The 18,737-nt window shown below is 46.0% G+C and overlaps 1 protein-coding gene across 5 annotated transcripts in view; it reads left to right on the top strand.

The window, feature by feature from the left end:
• Positions 1-18,737, top strand: part of LOC125950778 (semaphorin-1A) — a 140,491-nt gene that overhangs the window by 112,765 nt on the left and 8,989 nt on the right. For all 5 annotated transcript variants that reach the window (XM_049679060.1, XM_049679061.1, XM_049679056.1 and 2 more), the window contains 10 exons: positions 3,643-3,751; positions 5,782-5,977; positions 10,397-10,501; positions 11,213-11,301; positions 12,102-12,243; positions 13,943-14,064; positions 16,070-16,150; positions 16,996-17,141; positions 17,350-17,432; positions 18,003-18,146. In XM_049679060.1, coding sequence (XP_049535017.1) covers positions 3,643-3,751; positions 5,782-5,977; positions 10,397-10,501; positions 11,213-11,301; positions 12,102-12,243; positions 13,943-14,064; positions 16,070-16,150; positions 16,996-17,141; positions 17,350-17,432; positions 18,003-18,146 — 1,217 coding nt within the window. The remainder of the gene's footprint in view (positions 1-3,642; positions 3,752-5,781; positions 5,978-10,396; positions 10,502-11,212; positions 11,302-12,101; positions 12,244-13,942; positions 14,065-16,069; positions 16,151-16,995; positions 17,142-17,349; positions 17,433-18,002; positions 18,147-18,737) is intronic.

The raw sequence follows: 18,737 nt of genomic DNA, 5'->3' as shown, positions 1-18,737 counted from the left end.
TGTCTCCATTGAAATGACTACAATTTCAAGTATTCATCAACGATGATCGATTTTTTATGATATTTGAATTGGGGGTTTTGTGGCACCAAACTGATTGTGTTGCAGAGTAGTATTGTTTTCGAGAATTTTCCCTTCCACCAGTTCCACCCAAAATAACGTCACAAAGTGGGTATCAAACGAAAGGCCTTCGTGGCTGTGTAACGGTGTAGTTAACTCGTCCATTGTACAGGTACCCAACGGCTCTTGACAAAGTCATTCTCATCGATGTGATGATCAGCCTCGTGTGCATCATGAGCTTTGGCGTCATCAACTCGGACTCGGTCGACGAGTTTCCTCCTGAAGATGCAAGCCAGAGAGAATCAGAGTGTGCACCCCTACCGATCCCAGGTTCCACGGTTCCGTGATTCGAGACTTGTTGCCCCCGGCCAGCCACGGATGCCAGCAAGGACACGTACTGAACGACATAAACCGTTCGGCGTGTGTGGTGCACACACAGAGGCGCCCTTTACGTCGTTCGGGCACCGAGATGCACCGGTGGGACCGACCGATGTTCGGCCTTTACCTTGGCCTGACCGCTTCACGCTTCATGACCGGTTCACTGAAGTGAAGTGATTGATTATTTACCGACGTGAACGGCCATTGTGTGCGGTAGCTGATGGGGGCACACTTACATACACACATACACCCATCAACTGGAGACCGGGTACTACCACTATGGCAACCAGTAGTAGCAGTAGTAGCTCTGGCCGCCGGCATCGGGTCCCAATTGGAAAGGAGAATCGTGTCTTCGTGCGGTTGATGAAAATGGTGCAGGATGAAGGTGGAGTCGTTCCGCGTGCCATTCTGAAAGCGGAAGAAAAGTCATGAGAATGCATACACAGCCAGCAAGCACACACACACACGCACACCCTAGACACAATTACTTGTGCGCTAGCCCGGGAGGGGGTCAAGCTGGCTGGCTGGCCGCTGGAGAGAAAAGAGAGAGTGGAGACCGTGGTAATTCAGTGTGATAAATTAGTTTGCCTTTTTTACTGGAGGAAAATGTGACTGAGTGCGTGTGTGTGACCGAAAATAGAATGAAAAATGATTACCGCTCGGTCGTTGCTCGTCGTTGTAAGTGTGCGTCGTATGAACCCACTTTATGACAGTTTAGTTGTTCCTTCGTTTCGATGGTGGCTTCGGAGCAGCAGAAGCAAGGCATACTGTGGCCCACCCGGTGGCAGCCGCCATTGTAAATGATTTTTATTGGTCTACCGAAGAGTATGCCATTGCAAAAAAAGGAGGCATGCAATCATTGTTGGCAAGATGATGCTGAGTGGAGAGTAATGTTAGGCGAAGTGATAAAAATAGTTCCTTGTTTCGGATGCTTAGGCAGCCCCTGCTTACATTGAAAAAATGTTCCGTGTAAAGAAGCAACAGTCGTCTTTATTTTTTTGTGAAGCAACTGCATTGTTTTCGTATCTAATATGAGATAATCGAAATATTAGTAATTAAAAAAAACTGTTCTTAGAATGAATAACATAAATATCGAACAATTATTGTGGACAACTATTGTGGTATTTCAAACGTCCGTCAACCCAAAAAGTGTTGCACCATGTGTTTTATGTTGATTAATAAAATTATTCTTTTTATAGACGTTTTAAGCTGTGTTTCAATAAAAAAAAAATATTGAAATTAAAAATTATTGAAAATAAATTTGGACTGCATTAATATGAAAAAATCATATTGGAACATTTGAAAATCAATTTCGATCCTTGCAACAAACATATTTTATTTTAATTATAAAAAAATATTTAACCCGGGCTGCGTGATTTTTATTTTTCTTAAATTTGATTAACTATCTATCTGCAGCTTGGTTGTGTTAACTTTTCTAGCGTAACACAAACTCCTTAAGGAAAACTCTAAAGCAAATACAAGTTGAACAGCTCGCAGCCAGTATGAATGCGGGTAAATCCCGAACGCACCAACGACGCGCCGCATAAACACATGTGCGAAACAGATTAAATATGAATTCATTTACGGTTTCGTCGATTGCCTGAACTGTGGGATTGTCACCATACGCTATCGTGATGCGCGGTCTCTGGTCGCCCAGATAGAGCGCGTATGTGCAGCGCCCCATCATAAATTACCATTAATTGTAAAAGTAGAAATGGCCTGGAGAGAACGGGCGAACGTAGGGTTATGCAGCCGAAGTGTGAATGAAAACTTGGAACAACAACAGCTTCACTAGCTCTGCCCGGAATGGTTCACCGCAGTCGAACGCGGTACAGAGAACCTTTAGGAGAACATTCAAATCAATTTGATGATATTCGGTAGACCTTCCTCGTCTCGTCGATAAAACGCTTCATTCACACCGAGACACACACGCATACACACAGGCGCGGGTCTCGGTGCTCCCTTCCAGCAGCAACCAGCATCCGCATCACCACCACCACGACCGGCGCTATGTCCTCGAGCAAGAGCTGGCTGTGATGCGTATTCTTTTTGATGATAACTAATTTAAATTGAACGATATCATGCTGGCATCTGATGCCGATGGTGGTGGTGGCGACATCATTCACATCGCACATGCCACTGGAACCGCTCGTCGTCGTCGTCGTTGTCGTCGTCGCCTGCGGTGCTGCAGCCGCCGATGGGTGACCGAGCATTCCATGTGTCCTCTTAAACTTCCATCTAATGGGAGTTTATTGTACGAAACGCATGAATTTGATGTTTGACGGCTTCACATCACGTCACTCGGGAGCTCGGGGTTTTCGGTCTTTCGCTCCGGCTCCGCTACCGGGAATCGAGGATCGTTGATATGCCGAAGAGGACGCCCGCCGCTGCGGCTGCATGGCAGTTACAAATTGATGTAATGAATATGAACGTTATTTATGACGACACCTAATTGCTGTCTGTGGGGAATGTTTTAACAGAAACCAACCCAGCCGGCCGGCACTCATATGCCGCCGTACCATATATCTGTCCCACCACCCTCCCTTACTTGGATGTGACATTTTACGGAATGTGACATTGCTAGTAATGGTTTTCGCAACATAATGGAGTGCGTGATGCGAGAGGGTTTGCCATAAAATAAGGCCAACGAAGTGGGGAAAGATGAGAGGCGGTTTCCCCCCTTTTTGTTTCTTATCATCCAGCATCTATAAGAATCTGTGACAATGGGACTGTGGGGCGTGCGGTGTTGGCTTTGCAGACACCCGAATAGATTAATAAATGGATTTTTGACGCATGATTACTGATGAGAGTTTTCAACCATCCATAACTTGGTTGCCTCGTGTAGGCCTCATCCAATGTAGGAGCAGTTGCGGAACGACTTTTGAGGGACGTCTCATTAATGGCCATTGTTATGAGATCGGATAATTCCAAGGAAAACTGTGCTACTGCTCGCTTTTAATGTAGTGCAATATTGCTGAGTTCTGCTTAATCTACGAAAATAGAACAACTGATGTGCTCTGGAATTGTTTCCATAAATCCGTTCCATGGCAGCATCTCTTTCGACCTTGATTATCACTTTAGCCAAGCGTTGCACGCGCTCTACTACCTTCCACTCCAGCTATCTGTTTCAACTGTAAAAGTGCTTATCTCTAACCACCATTTATAACGCTGTTGTGTTTCTTTCCTTTCGCGTTTCTCTTTTTGCAGAAACATTGTCTACAATCTCAGCATCTACGACCTCAGCGAAACGACCCGGCTGTCGTGGTACTCCTCCGAGGACGACATTAAGATGTGCATCGTGAAGGGCAAGGATGAGGTAAGTGCTTCGCATTCGCTTCAAAGGGTCCTCCCTTCTGTCGAGTTTATGCCGAGAGATCCCCTCAAGGGCAATACCTTCAGCAAGGGGAATCCCAAGGGGGAAACACCCGCGCCGGGCCACCGGTCATTTGCTTATCTAGACCAGTTTCACCATCCCTCCTCCCCGGGTTTTCTAGACTTCATAATCAGGCTTTTCAATTTCGTGGCACTAATCGCTCATAAACATACTCACGGGGCCACCGAACCGAATTGTTATCCTCGCGCGGCCACTCATCCCTACCGCATCTAACTCTTCGAAGAGGACACAGTTAGTAGCGACGCATCGCGGGATTTCGTTACTGGCAGAGCAGTCTGCAGCAGCACCACCACCACCACCATCGGAATGGTGCTAACGATTTGGTTATGTAAATGACGCTTGATAACATGGCGAGGCAACTCGCGTAATGATCACGGGACAGCATTACCGTGCCCCGGTTCTGTCTGTTGGTGTCTTCTTTATGCAGCAGTGCCATAGGTTCGCGCATTTCCACGCCAAATCCGCGCGAGTGACGCACCGTTTTTTTGTGTGGATTTTTGGATTTGGAATTTCGACAACGCACGCAAAATACTCGTCTGTCGTTCTGCGTGTGGCTAAAACTAGCTCGTGTTAGGTTTGTTTACTCACGTGGTAGGTGTGTGAACTGCACTGTGCAGAAAGGTTTTATTTAATTACATTAAAAATGTCCCGCATCCTAACTGGAGACGGCAAAGGTTTCATGGTTCTAGTTGATTACTTCTTGTACTTTGTGCGAATTGCAATTGTCATTGGACCTAACGATCTCGAATTGTAAATATCACTGGCATATTAATTGCTTCATTGGCTTTATTTCCGCGCTCGCAGGTGAGGCTGTGCAAAGCTCTCATCGTAATTGAAAATAGGAGTGATCGGTCGCGTTGGTTTCCAAACGAGGACTGAAATCCGAGCCAGTAAACACGGTACATATAATCGTGAAAATGAGCAATGAAATGAAATGACCCTTCCTCCTTGGAGGACTGTCCTTCCATCCTTAGCTGAGTTTCGCAGCGGACGATTGGATTTTAAATTTCAAGTCTAATGGCCCAGAACTAATGGAAACATGGCCACCGATACTGTTCCATGCACCAAAGTTGTTTCGAGCTAATATTCGGCTCTATTTGGTTGCTGGAGAGCTCGGCGTGAGGTTTGCCAAGATATATTTGCTCGATCGATCCAAGCGCCCATTTGTTTGTCATTAATTTCGTTTCGAAAATATTCGAATCCCACGGCCTACCCTTACGCGTGCTATCTCTCGCGGTCCATTTTGGTGCGGTGCTTTTATGAGTTCAAGTCAAATATATAGCAATCATGCGGTGTTGCTGGCCCCGGGGAACCCTTTCGTTCCACATTTTGTATCCGTCACACCCATCCCAACGCCACAAAAGAGATAAGAAAAACAGTTTTAGCCCGCTTGAATACACATGAAGCGAAAGGTGCTAGGGACTAGATCGCCGGTAAATATGTATTCGGAAAATTAAATAAAAACAAAAACCTCCTCAAACTCATATCGGGGTTTTCGTGGAAAAAAACGACTGGGACCGGGGAGGAGAAGGTGATGCACACAGACACATACACACACACACACACACACACACACACACACACACACACACAGTGTTTGACGTAGCGTTTTGTTGCTTAACGTGGTCTGTATTCTCTGGCAACAATGGTCGCAAGTGGTCTAGACACGATTCGCAAGCGTTTGTGAAGTTCGTTTCTGGCCCCAAACCGCCCACTCGAAGGGGAGGGGTCCAAGGATCTTCACCTTTATTCATTCTGGCTCGTAGTCGTTTCGGTACGAACTGCGCACCGGAGCGCTTGCGCTGCAGGACAAATAATAATCCTTTTTTCGTTTTTCCTTCTGTCTGGCTTGGTGTTTTCCCTTCTCGTCGTCATCGCCGTCATCGCCGCTGCCGCTGCCACCACCACCGCCACCACGGTCATCGTTCCCCCGGGGGGATTGAAAAATTTAGGATGTCTGCCAAAATTATATCCGAGTGCTGGCGGTACCGTCGCAAGGAGCGCTGATGAGCTGCGGGACGAACGCATTCCGGCCCCTCTGCCGGATATACTCCATCAACGGGAACAACTACTCGGTGGAATCGGAGAAGCCCGGCCAGGCGATGTGTCCGTACGATCCGACGCACAACTCGACGGCAGTGTTTGTCGGTAAGTGTTCCCGTTGTTTCATTATTTAAATTCACGGTTTCAGGGTAAGGTCGAGCGCCCACAACAAAGGATTCGTGAAATGGATTAGTTTTTACCTTTTTTTTTGCTAGAATTTTTTAGATAAACTGTCAACTTTAAGGGCAAAGGATTTAGTGAAACATTTTCGAAATATCCAACATAATCCGGACATCCTACGGGAACATATCAATCATTGTGTGTAATTTTGACACAAAAACAGCAAATCTGTCCGATGATCGGCTACATGTGTACGGTATGTCGCATGAGATTTGCGGCAGGAAAATACTTTCTTTACAAAGACAAACCAGCAAGCAGCATGGCAAAAAATGGAATATTTCAAAATCTTCGAAAGGATACGAAACAACGATACGAAACAGAAGACTAAAGGCCACGCATCCCGTGCCAGGGAGCTTTCGGATAGATCACATAAGAAAATAGCAACTGCATTCCTGTGCTCAGCATTCCAAATTGCGGTGCTTATGTCCAGTCCAGAGAGACAACGCTGCCCGGTAAACCTCAAAGCCCTTTTAGTGGTAGCGCCGCGCCACGTTCGGGGCTAACTTTTCACAGGATAATGCATAAAGTTGCGAGGCAAATATGTATGATTTGCTTTCCCATTTTCTTTCTGCCTTCTCTCTTGTCCTGTGACAAGGTGCTTGTGGATCACTGGCGCGCGTGTGTGTGAGGTTTGTTGTCTTCCTGGTGGTGTGTCCTCCTCGAGCAGGAGCGATACGAAGCATGAAACGGAGAAACGGAGCCGGATTGACGTAGGAAAGGAAAGTTTCGCTGCCGCATGCGTGTTTGCTTTTTCTTCTGCTTCTCTTCTTTTACCTCGACGTTTGCGTCGTCCAGCAGAGCAGCAGCGTGTCGGTGGGGAAAAGTTGCCAAGCAGGACGAATTTTCCACTTGAACTAGCGCTTTCTTGTGACTGGCGTGCTGCCTTTTCTCTATGTCTGTTTCTCCCGGCGCTTATGCGGGGACACTCTTGCAAGCGAGTCGTCCACGGGGGTGTCGTCCTTTGCTGCAAAAAACCCGCCACCACGTTCAGCTTCACTGTTTAATCCCCTGCTGCTGCCCCCATAAGAATCTTTGCCGCGACGGTATTTGCCTCTGAAGCAGTGGAAATATTTCTTGTTTCTGCATGACGGCATTCCTTTGACCAAGAAGGTGGACCGTTCGCTTTCGCCTTTTCAGCTCCAGCAGTTACCTTCACGACCAGTGACCATGGCGGAACGGCTGCACAACCTCACGCCCGCCAGACCCCCGCTAGACATAGGAACACAGTTTCGGCTTTTTGGTCCTTCGCTTGTTTTTTTTTTCTACTTCTGCTGTTGTTCAGGAGATATTCTTCTGTCGTATTTCGCGGAGGGTTGTATTAGCAGCACTACAACGACTCGACGACTCGAGGGCCCCCAACCTCCCGGAAATGGGGAAGGAAAAACGGCCAACGTCCTCCCTGGGAAGACCGCGAGCTGTTCCCAGCTGTTCGCGCGAAACCATTCCTTCATTAGTCGGCAAACCGGAAATCACGTAACCGTTACGTAACGACGACAAAGAAAGCGGATCTCGGCACATGGTTCGCTTGGTAATGCGCCCCTCGCCGACACTCGAGGAGCGCTGGAGGGATGTTGGCGGTGGGTGGAATGTTTTCTGGAATCATAAAAATGCCCGCAAACATAGCGCAGAGCAGCGCGGCGCAGCGAAACTGCTACATAAATTGGCTTACCGAGTAATGACTTGACCGGATGTGAAGATGTAAACGCAACATAGGATGATGGGAGTTCCCCCCCCCCCCCCCCCCGTGTCCGCTGAGTCATTATGCGGAATGGAGGGCAACACGGATGACGGATATGGGGGATGTTTTTTTTTTTTGGCTGGATGCAAAATAAGAATCCACACGTTGCCATGTGTGGCCCAAGCCTGCTTAGTTGTTTCGCGTTTTCTCCGTGGCCGTTCCGATGATCTACGTTCGTTTGGTCTTTGTATCTTTTTCGGCGAAGATACCGAGCACCGGATGCGCGCTCGGTCTCTCTTGGTAGCCGGCTTACTACAGAATGCAGAAGATGTTCGTGAAGGGGTGAGAATATTGGCTTTCAGCGGGATGAATCTAGGGACTTATCCGTTCCGTTCTTGTTTCCCCTTTTTTTTTCTTTCTATTTTATTTTCACTGGGGAAGGATTTAAATTTTGCCTCACACACGTACATACACACGGTTGATGTGGCAGCTGGGTGCACACTACGCCATGCAGTCGTACGTGACCCTTCGCCGACATTATTCGCCTTTGTTTGCAAGTACTTTATAGCCAGGCTGGCCAAGTTATGACCGGTGGCGAACAGGTTGTGATGTGTGTGTGTGTGTTGGCCAACGACAAAAACCATCAGGCATCGTTCGGTCGTTGATGATAAGGATTTATGATTTACGCGTGAAACTCACTCACCCCGCCCCGTGGCTAGATAATCCCAACAACTCTCCCGGAATGTTAAAGCATAAGCACAAATTGCTAAACGGTACCGGACGGACGGGTGGGGCGGGTTGAGTGAAATGTTGTTATGCGAGTGGCATCGATCGATGCCTAAGCTCTTCATCTGCATGAAGCACCGAGGGTGGAGGGCCGTCGCGTAATGATGATCGGGGTTTCCCGCAGGAATCTCATTATCCGGAAGGCATCGGATTGATTTTCTTTCCTTTTGATGGCTGACGGATTAAACTCAAGAAGAGAGAGAGAGAGAAAACCCAGCGGAGTGGAGGTTATCGGCATATCGGTAACTCAGCCGTATCAACTGCGACGTTGGAAATTACGACACTTGAACCTCTTCCTCTCGGGACCACGACCCTTCCAAGAGGGACTTTGCTGCGGTGCCGTGCCGGGGAGAGTCTCGCTCGATGCCTCGTTCAATCGGTTTCTGATCATTATGCTTCCCGGTGTGCTGCACATACGCCCTTAACCTCCCCGAACGAGAGAACAGCAGAGGAAGGTGCATGATGGCTTCAGCTGCTGCTGCTGCTGCTGCTGCTGGTGCTGTTGGTTCCGAACCAATGGTTGGTGCACGAGAAGGAGCTTGGGTTTAATAAAATCTATCGTTTCGCAAAATTTTCTTTTGATGTTGCGCGCTCACCACCACCACCCCGCCAGCCCACCGACGAAGGGAACGGCGGAAAAAGTCAATTTAGCCCGGAAAAGAGCTTAGTGCTTGGCCGCGCGAACCGCGAACTCCGCGAACCACCGCGACCATTTGCACGCTACCATCTCCACACCCGCCTTGATGAATTCTTCTTGTGGGTTTTGATATTTTATCGTGCGTGAAAGCAATAAAAGCATCGTCGAGTGGAGTTGAGTCTAACAGGAAGGACACGCCATCCAATGCCACACACACGCGCACGGCGGGGTGCCTAATGTGTGTCGTACACCTTGATATTAGCAAGGCCACGGTTTTGCTTGAGATGCTTGAGTCGTTTTGCTTCTTCTTCTTCTACCTTTTTCCGGGACCATTTTATGCGCTGTGTGTAAAATGTCGTAAATAAGCAAAAAGATGTACTTCATGACCATGAGCTCATAAATTGTTGCCGTTTTTGCATCGGACTAGCTCATCTTTTTCGAATATTTATGCTCCAAATGTGCTACTAAACTGCACTTCAATGGTCGTGTTATTCGACGATCGTTCGTGTTTTTTTTATCAGGGATTAATTTCTATTCCAACACATCTGTTAATCTTTAAGCTTTAAACTGAGGCAAATGTACCGGAAACTACGCATTGCGGTATTGACAGATTGGTTGATGTTCGAGCGCATGTCTGAACAGTTCCTTAGGTGTAGTTGTAGGAACAAAAAGCAAGATTTTGTGCCATAATGTAATGAATTAACTTGGACGGATAGTAATAAGAACAGAGGATACAGTTTGGGACAAGCTCTAACACAATATTTCATGCTAAGTGTCCGGGTGAATATAATAAATCAAATTACAATGTTCTCTGTTTCTTTCAACCTTCGAATTCGTTCATCATATAAAAATAGATTGCAAGCATAAGTAGGAACGAATATGGTTATTAAATAGCGAGTGGATGAGAAATCTGTTCTAATTTTTTGCAAGAAAATAAGGAGTACCACTTACACGTTCCTACCACCCTGTACGATTAATTTATCCAATGAAAGCAATCGCAATCAACAAATGACACAAATGATTGATTCAAATCACTTAACTTGTTTCACCCAAATTAATTGAGACAGGCGCGCTCATTAGAGATATGCTTCCGACGGGCACGATAGCAGGAGAGGGCTATCAGAGAGGAGACTATCATCTAGCCACCAGACGCTACTATCCGTTCTTTTCGCATAATGAAATGTAATTTTCCATATTATTAATCACCATCGCCTTCACGCGTTTCCTCCTTTCTTCCCTGCAGATAGCGAACTCTACTCGGGTACCGTGGCCGACTTCAGCGGATTAGATCCCATTATCTACCGAGAGCATCTACAGACGGAGCAGCACGACAGTCTCAGCCTGAACGGTAAGCACACACACACACGGTCACATGCTCGTGTACGGTTCGCACGATGATAGTTCGTCGATGCTCGATTGCTCTCTGTTCCCGATCTAACCTTCTCAACCACCTCGACCCTGGCGGGTGTTGAAGTGTGTAAAAAAGTTTCAATCCCAATTCGAATAATCCATCTCATTGAAAATTCGGAATTCGGAAAAAAACTTAAACAAGAGGGAAATTAAAAGTTCCATTCGCCATCCGCCACCGGTGGACAAAGTGAGGCTTTGATCTGTCACCCTAATTCCCATCTCACTAATGCACACTGTCGCGTGTATGCAGATTCGCACTATTCCGTTGGTCATTTTGAATAATTTAACAGTCCCGTCAGTCCCTAGAGAACAGGGAATAGGAGTTTCGAGAAATTAGAGCGACAGAATTGCAGGAAAAGAAACAGGTCGAAGGGTAGGAGGGTTATAGTGCAAAAATATGTAAATAACAATCCCCATAATGCATATTCCTTTGTCGGCCACCATTTCCTATCCAACTGTCAATGACATCCTCGCCTACTAAAGTTCAGAGGTTCTTCAGTTTGATGCGCCATTCTGACAGGCAGGCGAATAGTTGTCGAGCATCGAAATGAATAATTAATCGTCAAATCGTGGGTGGTCCCCTTAAGGGGCGGATAGATGGTGTGAAGGTGGTGTAAATTGATCATTATCGCTTTCATAAATATTTCAGCACCCAACTTTGTCGGATCGTTCACCCAGGGTGACTTTGTGTACTTCTTCTTCCGCGAGACCGCCGTCGAGTTCATCAACTGTGGAAAGGTAAGCATTGTTGTTGTTTTCCGCACAACTCTCGTGCCCATTCTGATCGGCGAGATGATTAATTTCGTAGATGGCGGGAAGGCGTGATGGCGAGGAATGTTGTCGGTAGTCGCCAAGAAGTTGTACTCCGTTTTCACAGACCATTTCTTCCATTCACAACCGATCAACAGCAGGATGTTGTCGTAGTCGTCGTGCTGGGTCGGTCATGTCGAACGATAATGAAATAACTTTAATTAAAGTGCTTTTCTTCGCGTTCTGCTTTTCCATCGCGGCACCTAACTACTAAACCACTTGCTGCCGTGGTCGATGATGGGACTTCGTTTGCTCATCCGTTTCCGGCTGTACGACTTGTGCGAGATGGAAAAAATGTTATGAATTTTGTCCGTTTCATCTTTTATGCTTTGGTCGTCCAGTTCGGTTCTCGGTAGTTTACCTATTGCTTTTTACTTTTCTTTCAACCACTTTTCACTCGCCTTCAAACGGATTCATATTGCTCAACTTTGCCATTCAGTCTCGCCCGTGTACCCCGTGTCGATTACGGGCCACACGGTGACACGCTGACGGTGACGTAGACTGTACCAGCTTCTCCGTTTCACTATCCGTTTTATGTTGGTTCGAAGAAAATAATTTCATTACCGTTCGGTCATTTCATATTCTGACCGTGTGACAACATCAAACACCCGCAATGCTCGGGGTGTCGTTTGGATTCGTTCTCTTGTTTGTTCTCTTTAAGCTCTGGCACAATGCACATCCTAGCTCCGGTTGGTAATTTCTCATTTTTCTTTCCCTTTTCTTTCCAGGCAATATTCAGTCGCGTCGCCCGAGTATGCAAGTGGGACAAGGGTGGCCCTAGCCGGCTCAAGAATCGATGGACGTCGTACTTGAAGTCGCGCCTTAACTGCTCAATGCCGGGCGATTTTCCGTTCTACTTTGATGAAATTCGTAAGTTTATTTTTTACAATATTTCCTTTGCTAAACTCTTTCCTCTTTCTTTGACAAGGAGCAATTGCATAAATAAGTTATATTTACTAACGGGAGAAATCTACAAAAAAAAAAATGTTTATTGAAAGACACTGATGTAGACTTGTTGCGACATTGATTCCTGCTGTTATTGCAACCTATTTTCTTGTTCAACATATTGGTTCAATCTTTCAATTGCGCAGCGAACGATATTGTTTCTTCAATGCGTAGATCCAATTTTAAAAACTAAACCCAGTTTCATATAATTCATGATACCAAAATTTTACAGTTTTTAATCCTTAATAAAAGAAAAGGGTTTGTTATGGTTGTTTTAAATCCAATAACTAACCCAATCCTTTTTTGTTGGACCTAGCTACCTTATTATTCAAATGATTGAATACAGTGCAGCAACATTATTAAGTAAAAATGGAAAAAAAAAAACACAATTTACTCTCGATAAGTGAGATTTCGAAATGACACGAACACCCACGTGACCACCCCATGTTCTAGCCAGAGCTGGAAAGTCATTTGCGGCTAAACGAGTTCCCGTTGGGTTTTCCTCTTGAATTTTGTTCCCTCTCTCTGTTCCTCTGTCTGTGGAAAGTGTAGAACCTTCCGGCGCCTCCTTGCGCGAGATAGCACGTGAGAGGAAAAGTTTACCACCAACGAAGCGAAAATAAGACATATTCCCATTCCGAAATAAGATTCACCATCACAGCCCCACCAGGAGGGCGCATCAGGACCGGTTTCACGCGGGGCTTCTCCTTGGCACCACCACTGGTGCAACCGGTGGTGCATTTTTCAGTGCCTCGTGATGGTGCGATAGAAGATTGCATCCCCCAGCCAACCTGCCAACCACCACCGGTCACAATTGCAACCCCTGGAGCGGTGCACGAGAGCCACGGGTGATCGTCAGCTAGCTAAAAGGGAAAAGAAATTGAATCAACAGCAGTTTGAGAAATAGTTAGCTAGGAAAATATTGAAAAGTCAGGCACAGGCCATGCCGGCCCAGCCAGCAGAGGAGAAATCGCTTGTGGAAGAGCGATTGGTTGGCTTTGCCGCCTGGCGGTGCTGGCAGGGAGCTGATAGTCCGTCCGTCCGGGTCGATCGTCTGCCGCATCGGATTCAGAAACGGTGCCAAAAGGCAACCTCACTCCGGTCCGTGGCTCGGTATACATCGCGATGGCAGCAACACCATCGCCGCAACCCGGACGCAACCCCACTGGCAGGCAGCGTCATCAATTCGCAACTTCTAGCGCAACTTCGCGCTAAGACCAGCGTGCAGAACAAAATGCAGGAGGAAAGTTTTCAATTCTACCCTTCGGTGTCTTGTTTTCATCGAAACTCATCGAAAGTTGTTTGCTGCTGCGCACAAGTGCTGCGATGCCCCGTTATTGCTCCGAAGGGAGTCGAGAACACGAGCATTCTTATTGAACATTTTGATGAATGATCCGGAATGGACATTTTAGCTCGATCTTGTCGGTCTTCCCTTTTTTGTGAAAACTTTTTTCCAAGCACTTTACGTTTCATTATCTTCCAATCGGATGCACGGAAAGTATAATTGAGCAAACGGTTCGGATCGGAAACCATTTCGAGTTCATGTTAAGTTGGAAACTTTTATGGAATTACACTTGAATTGAGTAAATTTCTCATACTTTTCTCCTTTTCTTTTTTTTTGCAGAATCCACCAGCAACATGGTCGAAGGCAGATATGGACACGCCAATTCCAAGCTGATATACGGCGTGTTCTCCACCTCACCGAACGCAATAGCCGGCTCAGCGGTTTGTGCGTTCTCGCTGCAGGTACGTTCGATCGCACGTGCACCCGTGTTTTTCCCTTGCTACTCTGATGGTTACGAGCATCGCGCAGATTGAGGTTTCGAAAGTTTAACATTAAGCGGAGAGCGGCAAGCATCGCAGTAGTCGGCCATGCTACCAAGTGCAGGTTGTCCGCGTGCTTGCTGGACGTGGTGGGGGAATGAAACAATTTACGAATTGCGATTTTCATTTCGTGCATTAAATATTCGTGTATCCTGTCCTTCCCGGAAGCATTCTGCATTTATCGGCCGAGCCCGGCCATGTCGGCAGACGAGGGATGCATCTGTTAGCAAAATTTTGTGAACCACATAAAAGCACCAAACAAACCTCGTTGGACGGCGATGAGGATCCAAAAACATGCGGTACACCAAGCCGCCGGACATGCTTTCGCGAAAAATGCACCATTCTGCCAGTTTGGACATGGTTGCCGCTGGTTGCACAACAATTTGGGTGTGTACAGTAGGTGAAGGATGTAGTGTGCACGCACTCTCAATCCCTGTTTTAGTAATACGCAATCTATATTGCTAATTGAATGTTTCGACAGGATGATGGTCGGTGCGTTTGGTTTATCAAATTTTGCTCGATTGGTCTAATGGAGTGGCCGTGTATTGCGTTTTAATTTGCTCCTGGATTGCTGCTTAGGAATGGTTTATTTCAAAACCCACTGATCATTAGCATTCACCAGTTACGACCTACTATCAATTTCGAGTTTGTACAACGATGCAGCTAGTGGGTAATGAATCATAAAGCGTAGATATGTTTCTGAAAGCCCCGTTTCTACTGAACGCAACCGCATAAAGCCATCACAATGGTTCGATGCCTACCAGCTACTACTTCCATCATTATTATCATCCCGATTGGTGGTGGGTAGTCACCATCGATCACCTTTCTTTTCATTCTTAACCGAATTTCGGTGAAACATCCGTCCTGGTGTGAAGCTCGGCGGCCACCGTATCCTGGAAGTATTATCAAAGATGATTGATTTCGATCGATATCGACAGGGGTTCTTTCACCTTTCAAGTCTTTTCATTTTTATTAGCCTCAATTTTGTGGCCCGCTAATATTTAGTGGGGGGATGTTCGCTAATGAGCTGTCGCTCGTTAGGGTGGTTTGATGGACAGGATTTAACATTTCATTTTCAAACTGCTACCGTGCCCGCGAAGTGGAGCAGGAGTGCTGAAAAGGGAGTAAAAGATGAGAGAGTGTTTTCTACCTCCACCTCTTAGTGCCATCTATTTTGTCTGCCTTGGAGGGTTGGCGATGATGGCGACAACAGCAAAAGCCCTGCGAATGCCGGTTCACGATTTTGAAGGCTATTCATTACGATTTAGCGCGTTCCGTGATTATGAATTGGGTTTTTGTGTAGCGAAATGGAAAGCTTGTCATTGACTGTGGTAATTGGCGTAAGCGCATGCTAACATAAGCTGCTCCGATGAATTACGGGTAAGAATTAGTATAGTATCAATGCCTTTAACAAAAAGCTTAAAACACTGGCTACGCAACTAAACGGATAAATTGCGTATCTATTACTGGAATAAATCTCCAAACTGCCTTCGAGTAGTATGAAAAGGGCCTTCGTCGCTTTTGGCCAAGACTGAGGGGACTTTTGTCGTCAACATAAATCTTGAAGTTTTCTCGCTGTGCTAGCTCCTTTCTTGAGATATAATTGGATATCTTTTAGTTGCTGCTGCCCTTTCTGATGACGGCAGGGACGTGATTGTGGAGCGAAAATAGCTGTTCAACAAACCATCACACTCGCGATCTAAAGCGTTTTTGGAAAAATAGAGCAATCGCCCTTGATGGTGGAGTTTTTTACATTGTTTTCCAAATTTTTTAATGGAGATAAACTGTAACTGTAGTACACGACCGTCCTTTGCAGTGAAACAAAATGAAGTGAAAAGTTTGTTTACTCGGTTACTATTTCGAAATACCTGTGCAAAAATTCCTGTTCCTTGCTGTATGATTAATCTGTTGTCTCTCCCGTTTGTAGGACATTTCGGATACCTTCGAGGGAAACTTCAAGGAGCAAAGTGGACTGAACTCCAACTGGTTGCCCGTTAATCCACTAAATGTAAGTATAGAACGTTTGGGAGATAATTTGATGTTCCTTCAGTACTGTGCAGCATAACATACCGCTATAGAAAGCTGTTCAACCTGTTTGAATGGATTGCGCTCATGGTGACGCCAATGTCCCATCATTTTACAAAACAAACGAACTGAACAACATTGAATAAGTTATCGCATTAGCTATAATTGCTTCCCCCACTGATTTAAAAGTAGAAAGCGGTTTATTTTCACACAGCGTCCGGTAAGTGTGCGCGATGAGATGTGCATAACATCTGTTGCGAAATGGCTTAATGAGCGCTCGGTTTCACTGCCGGACCATTCCGACTGCTCGGTTCCGATGCTGTGTGCAATGTCAACCAGTACAGACCCGCATAGATAAGATGGCAAATTGAGCACTAATTGGATCAAACGTACCACATGTAAATCCCGCGACACAATCATACTTGTGCCCTATCTGGTTCAGCACAACTCAGTACACATACCGCATCACAAGGCCGTGTCAGGAGGTGTCACAGGAGTTCCAGGATGTGTTATTGCACTTTTGAGTTGACACGAGTACCTGACCGCCACGTTAACTAATTAGTGTACAAACGTCGTGAGTGCTTATCCTTCTAATTAAAATAAAACGAACTCTCCGGTAATCACTATCCCTCTTCCATTCCCCGCGAGAGGTTGCTGGTTGGTGAGATTATGCATATTTATCCTGTGTGCATTGGTTGACTGTCCGCGGTACCACTTCTCGGATTTCTTCTATCAACGTCCTGCCTAACTGTGCCAGCGGCTGCGATTTCATAGATGTTTCGTCTTTCTCTCTCTCTTTCACTCGTTTCCGATCCGGTGAACATACAGGTACCCGATCCAAGGCCTGGCTCCTGTCACAACGATTCCCGGACGTTGCCTGATCTAACGCTCAACTTCAAAAAGACTCACTCGCTAATGGACGAAACCGTACCAGCGTTCTTCGGCTCGCCCATCCTGACGCGCGTCAGTACGATGTAAGTGTTTATCGGATGCCACCAGTTCCCTGACAGACGCCAACACCAAGTGGTGGCGTCGGATTTTCCATTTTTTTTCTTTTTGTCTGTAAACATGCGGCTAATCCAATGGCAAAATGTTTACAAGCTAACCAACTAAACGAAACGGCAGCAATGTGCTCAACGTACTCAACGTATTTTTTCTTACTCCGTTACGCTATTACAACAGGTATCGGTTCACCACTATCGCCGTGGATCCGCAAATCAAAACGCCCGGTGGTAAAACGTATGATGTTGTTTTCGTGGGCACTGGTAAGTACGCTCGTGGTAGCTAGTAGCTTAGTATACTACAACAGGGAGAGTTTGGAAGTTATGGGGAAAAGTACTTCAGTTGTTTGGAAAGTACGAAGAAACATGTTTTTTGTGAAAAGAGTGTTAATTCTTATCAATTTCCACTTGTTCATTGATTGTTTATTAAATTTTTTATTTATAAAATTATATGTTTTGATAACTTTCAACAATGTAATATAAGATCATTTTTATACGTTTTTACCTGTTACAAAAATTAAGCCTTTTTTATTATTATCATTTAGAGTCGTTTTACGAGATAAATTTTGTTGTTTGGAAAATATTCATGTTCTTTTGAAGCGTTCAGTTAGTTTTGTATTTTCAAATAGTTTATCTCTGTGTCGTACTTTATCGTGTACCATTATCGCTATAACTGTTATCGGTTTTGGTGAAATTTTCTTGAGTTCATTGTCCTCCTGTTCGCCCATTTACACTTCAAACCATTGAAATGGCTAAATCTGTTTTTTTGTAAGAAATTTTATTTATATCATTTAATCATTTAACACCACATCTCACGTTTTCTTTTTTCCTCAGATCATGGCAAAATCCTCAAAACGGTTAACGCGGAATCGGCCGACTCGAACAAGAAAGTAACTTCCGTGGTTATCGAAGAAATCGATGCACTCCAGACGAACGAACCGATCCGCACGCTCGAAATCGTGCGAACCATGCAGTACGGTAAGCAGTAGTTTCCACCAATCATAGGTCCTTAGGCCCACGTGCTGTTTCGAGTTCTTTCATGCGCCTGCCTGTGTTTGTTCGTTTGAGTAAAGACGGTGCCACGCCGAACGAAGGCATCTCAAAAGTGCCCCACGACGGAGAAAGTGTGCTGCCTCTGCTGACTGACCGACCGACCGGCCAGGTTCCTAATACCGCTGCCTGGTTTGCAGGAACGATGAATCGTGGCGAATGGACGTGGACGGGATGTGGTCAGCGCCTACGAGTGCCAACCGGCCTATTTGCATTTTTTCAATTTATTTTCCATCCACCGAACCAAACCCAAACGCTGAGTGGATAGGTCGCAGTGTGGATCGGGATTGTGTTTTCCCCGGACTGCTTCTTCTACTTCTGCGAATTGAAATGTTCACGCTCTCCGGGGATTTGGGAGTTTTTTGAAGCACCAACAATCCGGCAGAAGGAGTCTACCATCGGTAGGCAGTCGGGCAGGATAAATATTGAAGCCTCGAGCCAGGAGGAGAATGATCCGGCTCTAGTAGTCAGTAACACCGGTGTGGTGGCGAGTACGTTAAACAGACGACCAACCCCCTG

Source organism: Anopheles darlingi, chromosome 2 (assembly GCF_943734745.1).
Source record: "Anopheles darlingi chromosome 2, idAnoDarlMG_H_01, whole genome shotgun sequence".
NCBI lineage: Eukaryota > Metazoa > Arthropoda > Insecta > Diptera > Culicidae > Anopheles > Anopheles darlingi.
The sequence above is the reverse complement of the archived record's forward strand: the minus strand, read 5'-3'. Positions and strand labels throughout refer to the sequence as shown.